The 22,121-nt window shown below is 39.4% G+C and overlaps 1 protein-coding gene across 1 annotated transcript in view; it reads left to right on the top strand.

Annotated features, from left to right (window-relative positions):
* F5 (coagulation factor V) overlaps positions 1-22,121 on the top strand; it is a 35,652-nt gene that overhangs the window by 11,301 nt on the left and 2,230 nt on the right. Inside the window, exons 7-24 of the mRNA XM_074160967.1 lie at positions 646-811; positions 2,588-2,765; positions 3,740-3,842; positions 4,227-4,438; positions 5,217-5,367; positions 5,770-5,982; positions 7,154-9,092; positions 10,959-11,124; positions 12,362-12,598; positions 13,093-13,303; positions 14,387-14,566; positions 16,272-16,388; positions 16,742-16,813; positions 17,890-17,984; positions 19,354-19,509; positions 20,380-20,524; positions 20,682-20,830; positions 21,614-21,796. Coding sequence (XP_074017068.1) covers positions 646-811; positions 2,588-2,765; positions 3,740-3,842; positions 4,227-4,438; positions 5,217-5,367; positions 5,770-5,982; positions 7,154-9,092; positions 10,959-11,124; positions 12,362-12,598; positions 13,093-13,303; positions 14,387-14,566; positions 16,272-16,388; positions 16,742-16,813; positions 17,890-17,984; positions 19,354-19,509; positions 20,380-20,524; positions 20,682-20,830; positions 21,614-21,796 — 4,673 coding nt within the window. The remainder of the gene's footprint in view (positions 1-645; positions 812-2,587; positions 2,766-3,739; positions 3,843-4,226; positions 4,439-5,216; positions 5,368-5,769; positions 5,983-7,153; positions 9,093-10,958; positions 11,125-12,361; positions 12,599-13,092; positions 13,304-14,386; positions 14,567-16,271; positions 16,389-16,741; positions 16,814-17,889; positions 17,985-19,353; positions 19,510-20,379; positions 20,525-20,681; positions 20,831-21,613; positions 21,797-22,121) is intronic.

The following is a 22,121-nucleotide window of genomic DNA, read 5'->3' on the forward strand; positions in this document are numbered from 1 at the left end:
CATTTCACTAAGAAACCACTGGAGAACAGGGTATTCTGCTGGAATGAGAACTGCATGATGAACTAAAAGGCGTTCTTATTTGCAGCTTTACTGCTGTGTGCAGATCACAGAGCAGCAGTGAATCAGTGCTCCAGCATCTAAGTCTCTGTGATCTCTTCAGATAAGCACCATTATGTGAAATGAGTAAGGAACCTCCTATTTCCTGAGAAACTGAGCACTCTCAGCTGAGGATCACTCAATCTGATGAACATATTTGCTGTTAATCATTTGAAAGTGGTTATCTCTCTTTCAGCAGTGATCAGAATTCAGTTTTCAAGAATGAGAGAAATGTCTCTCTTATAAGAGCTGCAAGACATGTTTTGAAAAAACAGCCAGGAAAAAATAGCTTTCTGTCTGTTCAGCCAGTATTTTCGAAGAAGTCTAGTTGAGAGGGCTTCTGTATTCCATCTGATTAATATGGGCTCTTTGGAAGGCTCTCAGCCTAAATATAGTCTACATGGATGCAATCTTTTCAAGCCTGAAAAGATGGCAATCAGATGAACAAACACTTGCTGGCAGCCTTGGTTAATGAAATGAGAAATGCAGTTGAAGTGGTAAGGGTTCATAAAATGGAAAATCACTATGGTACTGTTTCTTCTCAATTAGCTGGAATGCATGGTTACCTCACAGTAAGAGACTGTGGGGACAAAGAAGTGAAGAAGAGTCGTCTCTCCTATAAAGAACTTCTTATGGTCAAAAGCTGGGAATATTTCATTGCTGCAGAAGAAGTTACCTGGGATTATGCCCCAAGTATTCCAGACAGCCTTGATAGGTAAAATAATACTTTGTTAACATAATATGGAATGTTAACAAGCAATCACAGAATAATTCAGGTTGGAGAAGACCTCTGGGGATCCAACGGCAAAGTTGGATCCAGTTGCACAGGGCCTTAACCAGTTGGGTTTTCATTGTCTCCAAGAATGGGGAGTCCTCAACTTCTCTGGGCGCCTTTGCAACCTCACAGTGAAAAAGTTTTTCCTTATTTATCATATTGCACCTCGGGTCCATCGTGTCTCATCTCTTCACTGTGCAACTCTGAGAAGACTCTGGTTCTGTTTTCTCTATAATCTCCCATTTGATAGTTTGATAGTTGAAGATAAAAATAAGATGCTCCCTTAGCTGTGTCTTTGCACAACTGGATAAACCGAGATTTTGCTTCAATGTTATGTGCTCTAGCTCCCTAATCACCGTGGTGGCCCCTCCACTGGACTCTCACCAGTGTGTCAATGACCTTGTTTGCTGAGGACCCCAAAAGTGGACACCTTCTTTTGCCTCTAAAAGGGAGCCCAAAATATGAAGATGACTTAGGAAATCCCCTAAGTAGCATACAAGTCTATTCTCTACATTACTTTTCGACATGAATTCTGCTGAAATAAACAATCCTTAAGAGGAATGGAAAGGGAGGGAGGGAATATTTCTAGACAATATAAGTTTTTAAAAGTTCAGTCCAATAAAGTGTTTAGGGAATGGGAGAGAGAGAGGTCTCTCTACAAATGACCTTTGCATGGCACCAATGTAGATGTAGTAAAAGTCATAATAAGTAAGCATATTGGGCAATTTTGTTCAACTTAAGGTAAATAGAAGGAATTCTGTAACATAACATGAGGTCATAGTACGCAATGCTGCCAGTGCTCTGTAAGGTTAAATTTGCAATCTGTCAGTTGCCTACTGCTGGAGTACTGATGACTTTACAAGCTGATGTTCCTAAGAAACTTCAAGGATTTAAACAGAACAAGACAAATTCCTTACCCTGTACGGGGTTATGGTTTCATATACCTCCTTAGAATATAGTATTCACATAACTCTAAGTATTCCTTCTTCTTTGGTATGATTTGCTTTTCTTCTTATTTGCTCTTTGGCTGCATGGAGCAAACTTTCATATCTTTCTCTGCTACTTACACATCATTACTTTACCACCTAGTGCTCTGGTTTTTCCTCCTTTGTTCAAAATTACAGAGTTTATCCCCATTCAGTAACCTTTTTTGAAGCACAAGTGACCAGGACAAACATGTTACTTTGTGTTACTTCCCAGTATTTATCCTAGTTTTTCTCTCAGCATTAACAATTCTAATGTTTTTAAACCTGAGTGTAAAACTACTTATTGAATGGTGCTTGACTAGGATTAAGATTATCTGTTTCTGTCTCTCCCAGAGTCTTTGGTACTGTAAGCAAATTGTTTATTTTTTCTATGATCAACTATGCCTTTATAAAAGGAGAACAGTGATTTCTGCTGTCTTATCTTGAAAATGTAGCTGCTGCTTCAGTTTAGTTTTCTTTCATGTATACCCTATTGAACTAAATGTAAACTCTGATACTAATTGGTCATGTGTGATACTAAAAGACAAATACTGTTCCAAGCTTCTTCTTACCTAATTTAGGTTAGAATTTGGGGTAAAGAGCATTATGTTAGTTGAGAACTTGGATTTTTTATTTTATTTTTTTTTCAAGCAGTGAGGTTTCTGCCATTTGCTTGAGTACTAATTCTGTATTCTAATAGATGTCACTCCTCAAGTTTTGTTGATCGCTTGTCTTTTCCTTTATTTTTAAGACACTATAAAGCGCAGCACTTGGACAACTTTTCAAATGTCATAGGTAAAAAGTACAAAAAGGCTATTTTTAGGCAATATACCGATGCCAGCTTCACTAAACGTCTGGAAAATCCTCGTCCCAAGGAAACTGGAATCTTGGGTCCTGTTATCAGAGCTCAACTCAATGACAAAGTCAAAGTAAGTAACATAAATTCAGGTATTATTTATACTATAACTTAATTTTCAGTTGGGCAGAGATACAAAAGAACTAATTTGATTTGGAGGGGTTTTTTTGGTCAAAAACCATAATGTTAAAATATTGGCCCTATTAAAATGTATGATCACAAGTGACAGTGTTTCGCTTAAATTTTTCAGCATTCCGTCTGTAGTTTCCATGATTGTGCTTTATTTTACAACATAAACACACTTCATTCGTACTCTTTGTAAAATATATGTTGACAGTGTTCCAAAATAGAAAAAAGCTAGACCAAGGTGGACTTGTGGGGGAATTTGGATGTGAGGCCAAACTTCATGAGCCCCTCATTCCTTATGTTGCTATTTTTTGAGGCTGTTTTAGACAATGGTACTCAGTTTTCATAGTGTGCTGCTGTCACAACCACTTCTCTTTCTGTTGTCACTTAATGATGCATCATAAAGTTTCATGACCTTTAATTGCCGCCATGAATCTGTGACTCTGAATTTGAGTTTAACATGTTTCTTCTTTTTTTTTCTGGTTTCACCAAAAATAGTAGGCAGGACACTTTGCCTTTTCCTCCCATATCCCCTTCGGATCTTGGAATCTTGGACAAGATTTGGTTTTAAATCTGTTTAAATTTGTTTTCTCCCATATTGAAGGTTCTTAGGAACTTTAGTCAATAACTTCCCTGAGGTAGTGCGTGCCCAGTAGCTGAAAGAACAAGTGTTCTTTTTAGATTTTTCCAGACACCAGCTGTAAGAAGCTGAACTTCACTCAATGGGCTCTACAAAGCCCAGCAGCATATAGACTGTGGGTTTATATTATCAGACAATATTTAAGATGTCCATTTGACCTTCCAGCACTTCCTGGGCTGAAACCAGGCAAATTCTACTGTAGTTGAAACTTTGTTATGTATTCAGACAACGATTTGCTGAATACTAAATTCAATTTTTTTTTCGTTTGCCTATCATTATAGATTGTATTCAAAAATAAGGCCACTCGACCCTACAGCATTTACTTCCATGGAGTGACTCTTTCAAAGAATGCAGAGGGAGCTGATTATCCTCTGGATCCCACAAGTAAGAATTTTGTGAATAACATTTTGCATACCGCTAACTGTTGTGGAGGGTTTCATTGCTTTGAAGGAGATGTGTCTAGGAATGTGCATGACTGGGACACCTCAGTTCTATGCTCTGCCTCTGCTGACCTGTTGTGTTGCCTTGTAGAGAAACCAAGGTATTACCTGCAAGGCATAGATGAATACCTTTTCTTGGTGTCTTAGTTTTACGTTCTTACTTGTGATTTAAGGGAGAGACACAAGTTCATGTGGGACTTCCATTATCTCAGAGGTAGCTTGAAGTGGCATAACTGCACCAATTTCATTAAAAGGCGCAGCCTGATGTTATATAAAGATCTGGCTCTAAGTTTGTAACATAACTATTCTCCTTCTTTATGTTCCTTAGGCAATGCCACCCAGAGTAGAGGAATTGAACCAGGGAACACGTACACTTACGAATGGAAAATTGCCAAAACTGACCAGCCCACTGCACAAGATGCACAGTGTATTACAAGGCTATATCATAGTGCTGTAGATATTGAAAGAGATATAGCCTCCGGACTGATTGGCCCACTTCTGATTTGTAAAAGTGAAGCATTGACGCAGAAGGGTGTGCAGGTAACATGTCTGGCAACCTCTTATAGATCAAATAATATTATTTGATCTACACTGAATTTGGTTTTGCTTCCTTTAGAGAACAGCTGTGTAGAGAGCAATTAAACCAATAGGCTCCTGATGAAATTACTTGAAGAAACAGTCCTCTAACTGTCCACAGCAGTAGAGGAATTATATTCTGATTTTCTTAGCAAGAGCAGCATTTCAACAAAAGGTCAGCCTGACTTGAAAGTCTATTTCTAGACTTGATAATAAACTTTCCTACTGCTATTATACCTTCACACTCTAAAGACATTCAGATCTGAGCTGGTTCCTTTCTGTAACAGATATAACTCAAGAGGGTCTGACAATCTTGGGCATCACCGAACCCAGAGCAACCCAAATAGCATGTGAGAGTTCTGGGAGAGTGGTTCTCTTTGCCATTCATTGAAGTCTTGCTTGGCAAAGACTTGAGCATCGGTTGGGAGAAAAATATGTCAAAAGCTTGTGTTTGGGTCAAACCAGGAAGCTGCTCCTTTTACAGAGCACCCAGTCGTGTACCATCTGCATATCAGCAGTGCTAGTGGCTTGCTCAGTGCTCCACCAGTTTGGTTGCAGCAGAAGGATTGTCACTTTGAAGTCTTGGCCCCCAACTCTGTTTCACTTAGCCCTTGGATTACACTTACTGCAGCTCTGGTGAAGCTTATATTGCTTACGTAGCAAGTAAGAAAGATGGTAGGATTGAGTCCTTAATACATGTGTCTGCTCATAAAAGCTAACTGCTGTGTTGATTGTCTTTCAGAAAAAGGCAGATGGAGAGCAGCAGGCAATGTTTGCTGTGTTCGATGAAAATAAGAGCTGGTACATAGAGGATAACATCAAGGACTACTGCAGCAACCCTGCCAGTGTTAAAAGGGATGATCCCAAGTTCTATAACTCGAACATAATGCACAGTGAGTAGGATACAGACCTGAACATTATGAAAGCTCACGTGAACCTGAGCATTCAGCGACTGCTTGTTCTCAAATGTAGTGCAATCAGGGAATTCTCTACAGTCAGTGAACTTCTAACCATGCCAGGTGGCACTGTATGGAAATACGCCATATTTTAGGGACCAGGCTGGCTCTGGACCCTGAAGGAAAGGCAAGGGGTATTTAGCTTTGATGCAGCACCCTGCTGCCTTAGAAATACTATTACCAGAGCTGGAATGTCCATCGAGGCCATTGTGGTTTCAGTCCTGTGCTTTCCAGGTGCAAATGTGAGTCCAGTTCAGTGGACTGACATCAAAGAAGAGGAGGTTTTAGAAGTCTTACTCTGAAAATATTGACACCATTTTTACTTTGCGTCCCTTTTAGCAATAAATGGCTATGTGTCTGACAGCAGTGAAATCCTTGGATTTTGCCAAGATAGTGTGGTTCAGTGGCACTTCTCCAGTGTTGGCACTCATGATGAGATTGTGTCTGTTCGCCTTTCTGGGCACTCTTTTCTGTATCAAGGGAAGCATGAAGATGTTTTGAACCTTTTCCCAATGAGTGGAGAATCGGTCACAGTGGAAATGGACAATGTTGGTAAGTGGCAAAACTACAGTGTTTGACCTTTCTCCGAAGACATTTTTTAATCTCCAGTCTATATGGGCTTACCTAAATAGGAGAGAGAGCTTTTCAGATAAACACAGCGCTGGAAAATCTTCAGTTGTTCCTAATGCAACTGATGTGTATGGAGTTTTGTTGGCTACACAGACTTAGCACATAGGATAACTGAGGCTCATTTTGTTGGTTTTTTTGTTGGGGTTTTTTCACTTCACAGTTAGTATTGATTTTGGTGTGTCATCTGTTCTTTCCACCTAGGGCATGTTTTCTTTCACAAATTTGCTGTTAGAAATAAGGAAAGCTATGCAGGTCACTTCAAACTCTGACAAATACAGAAAAAATGTATGTGACCTTTTTAATAAAAAAGGCTGGTTTTCTCAAGCTCTGTTAATTCTGTCTATTCTGTAATTTATGATAGTTCCAGAAGCATGTTGTTGCAAGCAAAGAACTTGGTTTAATGCTGTTTAAGAAAATAGATTATATTTTGTTCTCTGCAGATCATAGTTTCAAATGGAGAACATCTGACTAGGTTTTGGAGGGATTACTAAAGCCTTTAACTTAATCTAAGATGCCTGAGATTGGCAGTTTAGTGTTTTGTGTCTAGATTGGAGATTCAAATTACTTCATTCTTTTAAAGATTATCCTTTACGTGTTCAAAAGCTTTTAAAATACTGTGTTTGACAGATGTTTGTTGACATTGCCTCAGAAAATATTTGTTCTGTTCAGAATGCTCTATCTGTGTGGTAATGCATGCAACACTAAGGACAGGACAAAATTAGAACTTTATCTCAAAAGATTCCAATCTTAGATCCAGATGTAAACATAGGATCCTTTATATTGTTTCTTTCTCTTTCATATCCATCTCTTTCATGGGTTGTGTTTGGACTCAGGTCCTAGGTACAGCTTAATCTTTGGAGAAGAGCTCCAGCTCTTAGATGTATGTATTTAATTGTGCTATTATTTATTTACATCTAGTAATTACTTTTCATTGTAATGAGAGCTCACGGAAAGCCCAGATGAGGATTAGCAGTCTGCTATAGCAGGTGCTGTAGAAACAAACCCAGCAACTTGCCCTGGCCGCTTAGGTGATAGGCAATGTCCGCTCTTGTAACTACTGCATATTAGAAAAACACTTGTATTTCAATTGCAGGTACTTGGCTTTTAGCATCCTGGGGTACGCCAGAGAGGAGTTACGGCATGAGGCTGAGATTCAGAGATGCCAGATGTGACTCTGAGGAAGATGACACACTTGATGTTGTGGATTTCACTTACACCAAGACTGAAAAAAAGGCTGTTTCCACCTCAGCTGAAGATGATGTGCCAGAAGAAGGAGATAAAGAGGATATGGATTATCAGGATCAGCTGGCTTCTTTATACTCCATCCGAAGCTCAAGGAAGGCAACAGGTGATGAAGAAAAACAAAACCTTACAGCACTGGCCTGGGAACAGTATGAAAGCACTGATGCCGCAAGTTCCAAGGTGGCAGCTGATTCAGGTCTGACAGCTATAAGTCATAGTGAATCCATAAACACCTCTAAGTTCTTAGAAACTCGTATTACTCCTCTTCCCCCAGTTGAGGCTGAAACATTCCAGTCAAATCACACATCAGTCACAGCAGAAAAGGGGTTATTTTTAGCTAGCTCAAGTGATGGAAAGGCTGACCTGGTGTTTCAGAATAGAAGCCAAAGCAATTATGAAATAGATCACGGTAACAAGTCTGCAGGTGAACACTTGCTGAGCCATGGGGAAGGCCAAATGAATGTTGCAGAAGATTTTCTGACTGATGTAAAGGACAGTAAATTTTTTTCAGAAAAGCATCAAGAGAAAAGCACAGGAAGAGGAAATTATAACGTTAACAGTAAAAGGACAAGGCGAAGTTCACTGGCCATTAAGTTTTACTCCATCCAAAAGATGAATGCCCTTCTAAATCATGTACGAAATAAAAACGTCTCATTTTCTGACAAGACAAGTGTACCTCATTCTGTGCATCATGCAGAGAACACATCCGATATCGCCATTGTGGGAGCTGGTCAGCTTCCAAGTGATTATGATGATGAACCAGAAGAGGAGGAAACCCAGATGGAAAATGCCGTGCATGCAGTTAACTTGACACTTGCTTTGGACCTCATTGTAGGAGCTGGGTCTAATGCATCCAGTCTCTCTGAACCCAAGCTATCCAAAGATAAACAAGCAGATGCTTTTTCTTTAGATCATCCGTTAGGCAATATAAGCCCTAATTCCAGCCCTGCACTAGTGAAGAATTTACTAGAAGCATCATTGCCCAGGGCTGGGAAATACTCATCTAAAATGACAAATGAGGAATGGAATTTGGTGTCTGCAAAGGGGAGTCGGGGATTAGGGGCAAATTTAGATAAATCTGTTAGTGGTACATTAAATCATCATGGTAGAAATGGTACAGCATTCGTAAATAAGAAGCATATGAATAAGTATCAAGGATTCTCACATCTAATGGGAAAAAACCAGAAAGGTAGCAACATGCACCCAATTCTGAAAGAAAAGGAGGGGAACAAGAATAATACTTTGAGTACATCTGGAACCTTCATCAAGATCCGAAGGAAAAAAATGGAATATCCAAAAATGACCCACTTGCTGAGCCCAAGGAGTAAAAATCCCCCTAAAACCACCAATTCTATGGCAGGATTTGGCCGTACATTGTTTCTGGGTGAAACCAACCACACAACGCTGCCATGTTGCACTAACACCACAAGGACACCCAGTGAGGCCAACCATACAGTGGATCTGAGTAGAGCGAGGCACGGAGAGTTGCTAAATTACACGCTTACCCCACGGCAGCTTAAGCCATCGATCACGATTGGACTTCCCCTAGAAAATGGAGACTACGAATATGTTACAGAAGGATATTACAGTGAGGAAACATCAGGTGGTGAATACGAATACCATTATGTGAGCTTTGATGACCCATACATGACGGACCCAAAAGTGAATATCAATGAAGAACGTAACCCAGATAACATTGCTGAACACTACCTCCGCAGCAAAGGGAATGAGAGGAGATACTATATTGCAGCTAAAGAGGTCTGCTGGAACTATGCAGGATATAAAAAAAGGTTTGGCTAAATCATTTGCTTTCATTTTGCATGCTATCCTGATACATACCAGCAGAATGTTGATACACATGCTGATACACTTAAGAGCATCGGTAATGTGCAATGTGATTTCTAACATTTCAGTTGCAGAACCCTAAGAATTTTTCCATGGGAGGCTAGGACCCCCCTAGAACATCTATAATCAAGAGCAACACAACTAAGAACTTTTTTTTTTGTCCCCTTTTTTTTTCTTAACCCCCTTTTTGTAGAATCACTAAAAACACTCTTTAAAACAGAGGTAAGAGGGCAAGGGAAACTTCCAGTTAGTTTTGTTATACTTGAATGGCCTGTTTTACTTCCTCCTTGAGTTCTTGGGTTCTGTAGTAGAGACAGGATAGAGACCTCCTTGTAAAAAGTCTTCCCACAAATTTAATGGGCTAACTGATCTAATATAGGCAGGATGCAATCCCAGTTTCTAGCACTAACAAGAAGTGGTTATGGTGTCTGTTCTCTATTGTAAAATGGGATAATAGCACTTTCCAACTTCACAAGACTCCAGTACTGAAAACTATATGAAAGATGCAAAGTGATTAACCACATTGGTGACTGCCTTATACTAAGAGTAAAAGTAAATCTGCATGCATTGGTGCATTGTTGTTTTTACTGTTTAGAGAAATCGGAACTTGACTGGATCACAAAACCTAATGTTTAGGGGGTTTCTTACATTTTGACAGAGAAGACTGACCACTGTGCCACAGCAAAGAGTGTATGTGATTTGAGAGAAACTCAGTACTAAAAATTTATTGTCTTAATTCATAAAATTAGGATCAGTGCTTACACTACAATGTGTAGGATTCCTAGTTGCCTTTCATCAAAAAGCTGAACTTTGTGGCCCTTGAAATGAACAAGACCAAAACTGCCACAACTTCAAGTTTTTATCAAAAGCACCCAAAACAGGATCAAGAAAGTTTTCATTTTACAAAATTCAGCTCCAAACATGTTTATTTCTCAAATTGAATTTCCATTTTATTTGATTGATTTCGCACATGAACACACTTTTTCAGTGTTCTCCAGTTTTACTTCTGCCTCATCTCAGTCTGTATAAATGGCACTTGCGAAAATGGCAGAAACCACAGACAGTTCCTTTGCATACTTGCAAAGTAAAGAAATCCTTACGCTCAGAGCTCTGTATAGATCTCCCCAGTGAGGTTCATCCTCTGCTGGCATGGGGTGCATAGTTTGAGTTGAATTAACAGAGCCCATGGCATATAACATCTCAGTGTGAAAAGCTGAAAACCAACCTTTCTTCCTACTGAATGACTTTGGATTAAATTTCTATTTTTTGCAGAATTGATAGTGAGGCAAGGTTTATAGGGAATTATAAGAAGTTCTATCAGAATAAGAGCATCTTGGTGCTTCTATTTAAGATCTGAAGAATGGTTTGAAAGCCTAAAAGCTTATTTTTTCCTACCAATTCTGTGTTGTGAAATGCAGATGTAATCAATGTAAAATGTGTTTCTGTTAGCTTTCCAGAGAAGGTACATCTGTGAGACAGTAGGGTATAGTTGGTAGGCTCACTACGCTCTGAGCTAAGCTCTGATTCAGATTATTAAGGCTAATGGTAAAAAAGGAAAATAGAGCTTAGGTGGGTTTTCAGAGACTAGTTGGAGTTTTTCAGTGATAGCTGACCAAATCTTTGAAGAATCTCATATACAGCTGTACAACTAGAATTGCTTAAACATTGCAAGTCATGATTTTCAGAATCATCTGACATCTGTGTTTATTCTTTATATTCTAAGGTGTTCCTGCTGTATGAGTTCTCAGATTTCATCAAAGCTATTATTTCTGATTCACTGTGTGGGTTTTTAATTGGGTATTTCCTTTCAGTACAATGATGAATGACAAAACCTGTAAAGATGGCACCACATATAAGGTGATTTTCCAACGCTATACAGACAGTACCTTTACAACTCTTCAGGATGAAGATGAATATGAAGAACACCTTGGCATCCTGGGGCCAGTTATCCGGGCTGAAGTGGACGATGTTATCCTAGTAGGTCAAAGTTTTGAATATGTGGGCAGGATAAGATTTCTTATGGTGATCTTACAGTGTGACATAGAAGGGGTCTAAAACTACTGCAAGTTTTTAAAAGGTGATGATGGGGAAACAACTTTCAAAGCTAGAAATTGCATTGTGGACATACAAGCACAGTGATGTGTTTCTTTGGAACACATCCTTTTTCCTATTCTATCCACAGTAAATTCACTTCTGTTTTTCTTTCTTATGTTACCCCACATTAAATACTGGTTTATCAGTCTAATTTAAAATGAGATTTAAGTTTAACATTAAAAAAAATAGGTTTTTTAAACCCAGATTGCATTGAAATTATTACTTTTTATATATGTAAAGCTCATTTTTATATGAGCTTTGTAATTAGAAAAAAAATAGTAAATTTGTATTCAAGATGAATATATATATTTGTTTAAAAAGTGTATTTTCCTCTAAAAACTTTTGCTGTAAATGGGTTGGTTAGTTCTAACACAAACCACAAGGATGGAGAGGAACTTTATCTGTGGTGATACAGTGGTATATTTGCATTAAGAAGCACATTGCTGTAGAGTTTCCCTTCTCTCATCCTCCTTCATCCAGTCTTTCCAACACACAGGGATGGACTTAAATGGGGAGAGTAGATCTCACTGCTTTCTGCCTATTTCAGTAGGAGTAGTGCACAACAGAAACACATTGAGCTACATTTAAAAACATGCGTAAGAGAAGAAAGGGGCTATTTTAGCTTGGGAGCATCATTCTCTAAGGACAGGTAAATAAGTCATCTCTGTATCCTGCTTCTCTGGGACAAGTGAGAAGCACTGATTTCAGTGACAGTGATACATACAGAGGTCTAGTGTTACTATTTTGTGCCTTCTTTAGTGCGATTGTGCAGCAACGCATAGGAGGTAGAAACTCCCCATCTCCCTGCTTGCTGTAACTAAACATATCCAGGTGTGAAAGGCAGCAGTAAAAGTCCTAGGAACCCTAGACTCATTGGAAGACAGGGAGTTAGACTTGTGCTTTCTACTTTTTAATTGGCAACCTGCATCAAAGAGGGTGACTCTGCATGGAGATGTCAAAAGCTATCCCTGCCAGCTTTGCCATGCACCGTGTAGCCTGTAATGATTATACAAATTTTGACCCTGGTTCAAGGTCATAGGAATGTATTGTGTGGGGATTTTGGTTTAGGCCTGAATTTGCTGAGCAGAATCTGCTTTTTTTTTATTTTATCTTTTTTTAGGTTCACTTTAAGAATCTGGCATCCAGACCATATTCCCTCCATGCTCATGGACTCTACTATGAAAAGTCCTCTGAGGGAAGCATTTATGACGATGAGTCTCCTGCTTGGTTTAAGGAAGATGACGAAGTTCAGCCAAATAATAGCTATATATACGTATGGTATGCAAACAGGCGATCAGGGCCTGTGCAGTCAGGAGCACCTTGTCGGTCCTGGATCTACTACTCTGATTTAAATCTGGTAAGGAAATCAAAATAGGAGTGGTAGTGTTGGTGGGTTTGAACACAGATTCATAGAAACATCTATGTTGGAAGGGATCGCTAGAGATCATTTAGTCTACCACCCCCCAACTCAAGCAAGATCAGCTAAGAGTAGATTGTCCAAGACCACGTCCAGTTGGGTTTTGAGTATCTCCAAATGATGTTACTGTATGGCTGTAGAAATGTAAGCTGCAGAACACATTTTGGGTAGCTCACCTTTCTTTTGGGCCTGATGTTCCTGTCTGACATTAATCTCTTACACTCAGTTAAAAGAGGATATAAGCTGTTGAAGAATTCAAATTGAGGAACATTTTGGTAGACTGAGCAGGGGAAAGTAAAGATACAAGGCAACAGCAATACTGGCCTGTGCTTTTAATTTTTTAGGGCCTGATGCATTTCCACAGAATGCTATGTTTTTCTGACATCTTTTGGGAAATCCACTTTTACATCTAATATGAGTTTATTACCTTCTAGGAGAAAGATATTCACTCTGGTTTGATTGGGCCAATATTGATCTGTCAAAAAGGAACCTTCAGTAAGTCAAACAATGGCAGAGCGTCAACCCGAGACTTTTTCTTGCTTTTTATGGTCTTTGACGAAGAGAAAAGCTGGTACTTTGACAAACGTTCTAGAAGGTCTTGTACTGAGAAGACACAAGAAATGCAGCAATGCCACAAATTCTATGGTACTTATTTCATTTTGCTAAGTATTCAATTTATTGGGGTAGAGGAAAAGACGTTGGGGGAGGTATCTCAGTTCACAGGGCATTTGAACATGCATAAATCCTACACGTTAATTATATGAATGTTTACTTGTTCTTCGTTGTACTCATAATAGTCATAGTTTTATAAGTAAAGATTAGCATTGACTGGAATTTTGTTCTTAAAATAAGAAAGAATGTATTAGACCAAAACTTTAAACAGAAAACTTGTCTCTCGCACTCACATACGTCTACCCCCATATTAAAAAAAAAAAGAAAAAAGAAAACAAAACCCCCTCTCTTTTCAGTAAGAAGCTAATAACCTGAAGACTTTTTGCAAGAAACTTAAAAGTATTGTAGTATTTGACAAATCAACTAGTTCTGCAGAGGAATTCAGAACAGCTCTAGGACAGCCCTTCATATCCCTCTCTGTGGATACAGAGATTTTAGTTATGTAGAGCTAAGTAAGTGGCTGACTGTTCAAAGGTAGCCCTTATTTCTCTTTGAAATAATGGTTAGTAATGAAACTCTGTGTTTCTGTCTTTGAAAATCTGATGCTCGTGTGCGTGGTCATGTTTGGAAAAGGCATGCTGAAAAGTGGAATCGGCCTTTTGAAAATAGGGTCTATAAAATCACTTATTAATTGAAGATGTTTTGACTGCACAGCTGTGGAAATCTAAGCTGCAGAACACATTTTGGATAGCTGTCCTTTCTTTTGGGCCTGGTGTTCCCATCTGACATTTAATCTCTTACACCTCCTTGTTCTTCTGTCTGCCGTGTTGCAAGCAAGCTGTGCTCAAATCCTCTGGCAAGGTCCTTGGATTTTCTGAATTGATGTACATAAATCTTTTTCAGAAAAGAAAAGATTTAAAGATTTTTACGCTTTACTTTAAAGATTTAATTACTTAAAGCGTGTAGCACTTTGAATTTGAAAAAGTGGTGTTTTTTCCCAAAAGTGGTGTACTTCATTAAATATTTTACTCATTTTAGTAACTACCTTCTAACACTTCAAGAGGCCTGTTTTGTGAGCAGTTTTCCTTACTAACAATATGGGTGGGTTTTTTTCAGCCATTAATGGGATTACCTACAAATTGCAAGGCTTGAGGATGTATGAAGGTGAACTGGTCCGATGGCATTTGTTGAATATGGGTGGGCCAAAAGACATTCATGTTGTTCATTTTCATGGACAGACCTTCATAGAACAAGGAGAGCCAAAGCATCAGCTTGGTACATACACGCTCCTTCCAGGTAAGTATCAGAGCAGAGTAAGTTCTAAGGGGCGACCGTTGCAATCTGTCGTCGTCATACCGAATGTATAAGTGAACAGAAGTTGGTTTTGAGCACAGGAAGAAAGAGTTTGAGACCACTTAGTAGTTCATTTGCCTACGATGGTCAGAGGGAAAATCATGACTTTGTACCTCACTTAACACTGTGAGCGGGGGGAAATAAAGATAACATTGCTGTCCTTTAAAACTGGAAATATGACTAAAGTTACCGACAAAACTTAAGTGCTTGGACAAATGTCTTCCTCTCAGATGAGAAGGGATATATATATGTGTGTGTGTGTGTGTAAAATAAATAGCAGTATGGTCTGCAGCACTACTTTCTGTTTTGCACTTTCCTTGCCACTCACCAGATACGAGGGCATGAGCAGATTTCTCTTTAGTGCATCTCTCTTTTTCTGTTTGCAAAGTGGGTCACAGTACTGGGCTTGGCTTTGGAAGTTGCTCAACAGTAAAGGTTGAGATTGGAAACAGAAAGTCAGTAGGATAGTGTCAGCCACCAATTCCTCATGAAATGACAGGTGTACAGAAGCGCAGCCATCCTGTTCGTGTGTCCCCAGGCTTCAATACCATTGAAGTCTCACTGATGTTTGCTGGGAAAGGCTATTGGTGTCTGGCTTAGCATGGTGAGGAGTTATTTTTATAATGTCAAGAAGAGTGTGATACACAAGAGAAAGAACAAATGTGAGCCTTAGGAGAATTCTTGTGTCCAAGAAGAAAGGAAATAAACTAAAAGCATTCATTAAGCCACAGGATATACTCCTTTGCTGATGACTGTCAGCAATGCTAGTGTGCAATAACAGGATTTATGAAGCCTATATTGGCAGCTACAAGTGGGGTTTTTTGGAAAAAAAAAAAAAAACAACAAAAAAACAAAAACCAGACCCCACCAACCAGGAAACAAGATCAAAATAATGGGATTGGCTTGCAATAATAGGAGTTTATTTTAGTGAGCATTAGGTAGTTTAATCACTATTTAAGCATTTTAAGGTGATATTTTTCACTATGACATCTACATATGCTTTTGTTTAAATGGGAACCAGAATTATCATGTCTGCACTAACTAGGAGTATAAGAAAAGCAGTGAAGCATGTACTGTGCTTTCTAAAAGTGCAGCAAACAGCCTAAACCATACCTGCTTTCTGTTCAGTCCTTGGCCCTCCTGGGGCATGCACAAAGTGAGGGGAGGGCCCATACATCTGATTCTGTGACGTCTACTTTTGCCTTCTTTACATCCATTCTTTACATTACTTGAGCAATATACTTGAGGCAGCAGGAGCAAGAACTATGATCAGCACCAGAGATTTAACATCCCTACCTTATGTAATAAACTGAACAGCACTATTCATTACATGGCTCAGCACTGTACTTAATATGCAAATACCTCTTGTTACATAGAGGCATCTGAGGTTTTGTACTTTTCACCAGCAGGAAAGGTTAGGTTTTGATCTGATCACTTAATTCCAATCTCAGTCTCCAGCTGGAACTTGATTGCTAAGAAGAATATGATTGAGGCAGTACTAATTATTGCTCTCTCTGCAACGTGTAACAGGTTATTTAATTTTTCTGGATTAAGTCACAGGATGATTTTTGGTTTAACGTTCAGCTTTGCTAAAATCGGCCTTGTAATGCTAATATTTCTGATATGTTTCTCTTCCATTTTTTTCAAGGTTCATTTAGAACAATTGAAATGAAACCACAGAGACCTGGCTGGTGGCTTTTAGACACTGAAGTGGGGGAATATCAGCAAGCAGGAATGCAGGCATCCTATTTGGTTATAGAGAAAGGTACTGAACTAAGGTGTTTTTTGGCTGGGGGAGTCAAGCTGTAAGGTCCTCTCTACCCTTTCAGGATCACTAAATGTGGGAGATTGTTCTGCAAAAGCCCAAAGTAGATTTTCTGTGCTTTAAAGGAGGGGGTGGAGTGGTTACTATAAATTTATTCTAGAAGAAAAGATGTTTAGCCTCTAGCATACAAGCTTTGAATTATTTAGCATACTACTTCTATTCCTTTAACATAGCTTTGAATTTGAGGTTTCCTCACAGTGACCAGTGGATCAATCTGCTGAGAGAAATTGCAGATATATATATTGGCATAGCCCTCCTTTTCTTTAACAGCAATCTTACTGTGCTCTCTTTAGAGTGCAGAGTTCCAATGGGTCTAGCAAGTGGAGTTATACTTGATTCACAAATCAACGCTTCACATCATATAGGTGAGTTAATACTTAAAAAGGTCCAGGCATGCTCCTGAATATCCCCAGCAAAGTATTGCATTTCTCTATTCTTTTGGCATCTCATGATATGTTGTACAAGATCAGCTCAGTGGTGAATCAACTATCAGGTTAAAAAGCTCTCCAGTGATGCAAGCAGACTGTGAACTGTACTAGGTAGCCCTCATAATTGTATTTTAAGTGTCACAGGTCTACTGTCAGGCCTGATGGTGGGGCGGTCCTCTGTCCATGGCCTGCTGGATGACTTGGAATAGATTGAGCTTTATCTTTTTGTTGTTTGGGTTCCCTGCTTGAAAATCAACAGCAAGTGTTCAAAAAGCTTTTGAGATTTGCATGTGGTATGAGATGCGATAGGACAAAGTGTATCTATTATGAAAGATTTGGAAACCTGGCACTCAGAGCAATGATGGAGTCTTTAATTTATCAAGTTTGTTCCTGATATAAAAGTGGGATCATTTGATGTAAAATCCTATGAATTTCTCTATGGACAGTGGCAAATCAAGGTATACAGGTTACACACGCATGCAGGAACACACATCCTTTCCCCCGTAATAACAAATAAATTACTTATTTTGGAAAACTGATTTTTATGTGGATTTAATTTTCTTTCTTCATTTCCCACCACAGTGTTATGAAGGCTTCAGAGCTGTGTTGTCATGTATATTTGATATCAGTTGTTAACGTGGAAACCTCCTAATGCAGAAGGGAGCTCTTTGCCGTGAATGCAGAGCATGTTTTGTGTCTGACCTCACTGGTGGCCAAAACTTGTTTAGCAAACTCTAGACCCTGGTTCCAAATTAGTAGACAGTACATTACATAAAAAGCTGTTATTTTTAAAGTCATTCTGACAACTGTAAAACTTTGCAGGGTAACAGCTGACTTAGTTGTTGACCATGTCCAAATTACCCTAGATAGTTTTAGAGTCTTTTTGTTGGGGGGTTTTCCCTAAAACAAATTGGAAAAGAACTGAAGCACTCAACATCAGTAGCTAGTTACATCCTCCATTTTTTTTCAGCACCTCTCTTTAAATTCTTACTTTATTCATATTTTCTGTCTAGACTATTGGGAACCTAAGTTAGCCCGATTAAACAATACTGGAACATACAATGCTTGGAGCACTACAATGGAAACAGACCAACTCGCTTGGATCCAGGTATAGTTGGTACAACATGTGCTTGACCATCATTGAGCCTGGGTATGGCCTTACAATCCTGTGTTGTGATTTTCCTGCAATTTGTTTTAAAAGGTCAAGCTGCTCTTGTTCTTGCTGAGAAGGCCACTGGGGAAAACTGAAAAGATGCAGCAAGCTTGATTGGTGATACCATAAACTGTCCACCTTCCCTGAATTAACCCAGTCTCTACTGCTATTGAGGCTTGTTGGCCAGTTACCCTCACAATTTAGACTATAATTGTTTTGTAGGCAAATGGAGTCGTTCTTTCTATTACTTTTTTTTTTCCCCTCTGTCCACCTAACAGTACATATTTATATTTATGTATATTTGTTATGTGATCATTTAAAGTGTAATATTCTCAAACATTGCTTCAGATAGCTTTGTATTTGTGGTTTTTTTGGATGCTTCTATGTCCAACTTGACATAGTACAGTGTAGCTTCACAGAGAAATTAAGCTTATAACTATGGCTTCAAGCACTGTCATTCAGTCACTTCACTTCTTCCTCATTTTTCTTCCATCCCACTAATTTTTGCACCATATCCCTAAATTTGGGTGCAAATTGGCTAAGATAGTTGATTTCTTACAAATCTCATTAAAATTGGCAGCTGGGAGAAAAGAAAGACTCAAAGTAGTGTTGCAGTGTAAGTTAAATAGGTGGCTGTTACGGTTGGCTTGTTAACATTTGACATGCCAGCAAGTTAGTGGAGGTGAAGTAGGGGAAGAAGGTTGGGGGATCTGATGTGGAACCAGAAGAATGTTGGGAAGAGAAAAAATTTGATAGGGGTCATGGTAGTGAGAAGCTGAGGCTACTGCAGTAAAGCGTGGAGAGATGTGGAGGTGCAAATCCCGAAGAATGAGTTTCACTGCTGATAGGAACACCTTGCTGATGTGATTTTATATGCTAAGTATTTGGATCTGATATCAGGAGGGGAATGGTGGCTTTTCAGCACTTCAGAATGTCATATCCTTTTTCTCAGCCTGGGTATCCAGAACTAGAGGCAGCTTATGAAAATGTGAGCCTCTCTGTACTCCTTTTGCCTATCTGTAAAATGAGGATAGCAGACTTCTTCCTAGCACAAAGATACAGATATTTTTGAGGTGCCTTTGTGGTGCTGTGCTGAACACTGTAAAATGGCCTCTGAAATTAAGTGCACACACAAATAAATACACAAATGAAATGAGAGAGACAGCATTAATTTGGACTCTGGTATCTGCTTGTATTCCTCCCTGAGAGTGTTAGTGTTGTGGGTTTTAAAATGCAGGGCTCAAAGCTATTGCATAGATGCCAAAGAATGAAACAGACTTCACTGTGCATTATTTGCTGTATAAACACTGTTTGCTCTTCCTAGGTGGACTTTCAAAGGCAAGTTCTGTTAACTGGGATACAGACGCAGGGAGCCAAGCAGTTTTTAAAGTCCTTGTATGTCCAGAAGTTCTTTATCGTTTACAGCAAAGACAAACGGAAGTGGAGCACGTTCAAAGGAGACAGCTGTCCAGCACAAAAGGTCTGTATGTTCCATAGGGGTTGTGACACCCTAGGTAGCATCATTGGATGATGCAGTGAGGTGACAGCTTTATGTTAAGAGATAGTGGGGAAAAAATGATGGCCTTCAGAGATTTAATAATAGAGCTTGAAGCCCCAAAGGGCATTTACCAATCCAGTCAAATTCAGACCAGAAGACAAATTATAAGGTGAGGAACCTTCTAGATGGGCAATTAGATTGGCCCTATGACCTTGACTGCATAGAGTCTGGCTTTCTCACAGACATCTCTCCCTTTTATTTCCTAAGCCCATGTCAGCTTCTTGAAGCAAGCAGGAAGCTGAACTCAAAATTGAGCCCTACCTCATTAGGAACTAAATTCTCCTTCCTCTCCCTCCCTTCCTGTTGTCACAACAGTCGAATGTTAAACTCTCTGAATTGCCTGCAGAAGGCCTGTGTGATAAGCGTGGCCATACACTGCAAGACTTTCATTTTATGCCCAACCACTCCAGCCCTCCTACCTGTTACAGCTCCCTTCGGTTTACCCTGAGGTTTCTATGGTACAACTCCCGAATTGAAAACCTGTTGTCTCTTACCTCTCCTTTTGCCTCCTTACTAATGTCTTCTTACACACTTATATAGTGCATAGAAATGGGTTGCTTTTTTGAACTGATGCCTTCAGGTGCTTCCAAATATGCTAAGACAGGACCACAAAATATTTCAAGTTGCCCTGCAAGCATTGGGTGCCCCATCACAGTGGATGGGGCCAATGGCATAAAAAAAGACTACTTTTGTAACAGAGCAGGTTTTCAGCATCCAGGCTTGTATTTGCATTTAATTAACAATATGTGGATATTTTTTTCTTTTTTTTTTTTCTTGTTTTTTTTTCAATAGATTTTTGAAGGTAATTCCGATGCCTATGGGGTAAAAGAGAACATCATTGACCCCCCTATTATTGCTAGGTACATCAGAGTCTACCCAACCGAGGCCTACAACAGGCCTACTCTTCGCATGGAGCTTCTGGGCTGTGAAGTAGATGGTAAGAATGGGTCACGTGCTGGTGCTTCTTTTCTGGCAAATCTTTTACCTAATACGTTAAATGAAGCTAAAATTGTGGCTGTCCTCAATTCCAACGTTGTTGCTTAGGCTGTGGCTACTTGGATGAACTGGAGATAACATGGTGCTTCTCTTAACAGGTTGCTCTTTGCCACTTGGAATGGAAAATGGAGAGATCAAGAATACCCAGATAACAGCCTCGTCTGTTAAGACGTCCTGGTTTAACACATGGGATCCTTCACTTGCTCGTCTCAATCAGAAAGGAAAGATTAATGCCTGGCGAGCCAAGGTAACAACTGAAAAATAGGGACGACAGCAGGACAGCTACTTTTAATAAATTGGTGCTGCCTGTGTGCTCATGCACTTCCTGCACGCTGTGTCCAGTGCAAAGTGTGATAGGGTTACTTCACAGCTCTTTAGCCATCCTTTGGGAAGAAGCCCCTTCAGCTTTTCCAGTAGAAAATTTGTTGAACTTCTGGCAACAGTAGTGAAAGCATATTTTGAGAGATGAATGATGTCCTCTGGGCCAGACCCTGCAGTGCTTCCCTCCAGAAATTGCCCTTTTAATCTCAGGAGATAAGTGCAACTTGAATATTTGGCTTGAACAGGTTAAAAAAACCCTTCCTGGATTGGCTTATAGGCAGTGCAGCTTAGTGGATCTGGGGGTGGATGACCTTCTGCAAGGCATGTGAACTTCTGAGTCTTCAAAATGGAGCTGCATTTCTTTACAGAACACCTTGAGATTTGCTGGAAACTACTGTTTTGTATAAGCATTTTGTATTAGTATTATGTATTACATTTTAATACTGGAGATAAATCTATGTTATGTTTTGTTCTGTGTTGGAAATTAACATTAAGACACCAAATACAGTACCTGCAGTGAAGAAGTTAATTGTAGGGGCCACCAAGAACGCTTGTGACTTTTGCGTCAGCTTTACTCTTCTGCACTTCTTTGATACAGTTACGATGCATTTTGATGCAGTTTTACCTATCCTTAAACAGGATTTTTCACTTGAGCAAATACAGATATAGACATGTTTGCTAATAGACAACTCTTTTTTGTCAATTGTAGTCGAACAACAACCAGCAGTGGCTGCAAATTGATCTCCTCACAATTAAGAAGATAACTGCTATTGCTACCCAGGGGGTGAAGTCCGTAACTGCTGAAAACTTTGTGAAAACCTATGTTATCCTATACAGTGACCAAGGCTCAGAGTGGAAATCCTATACAGATGGTTCAAGCTCAGTTGCAAAGGTATAATCCTCGGCTCAGGCAATTGTATCATTGCTTGGGCAGAATACCCAGCCAAAGAGAGAGTCTCACGGGACTTTAAAATGCTAGGGAGCTGGGGTTACTACAGATAGTGTCATGATATCCATCTGATTTTGATCGTAGTAATTAACAGTAATAAAAGGAAAGAACTCCAAAATTGTAGAGAATGCACTCAACATTGTCATAGAAGGATCTGACACTATTTGAAAAGGAGAACACTTAATTTGAATGCATGAGGACATTTATTTGATTGAACAATGGTTCAGGGCCTCTTTTCAGCTTTTTTTCCTGCCTTGGTTTTATAGTG

The sequence above is a fragment of the Numenius arquata genome, chromosome 1, assembly GCF_964106895.1.
Source record: "Numenius arquata chromosome 1, bNumArq3.hap1.1, whole genome shotgun sequence".
In the NCBI taxonomy this organism is placed as follows: domain Eukaryota; kingdom Metazoa; phylum Chordata; class Aves; order Charadriiformes; family Scolopacidae; genus Numenius; species Numenius arquata.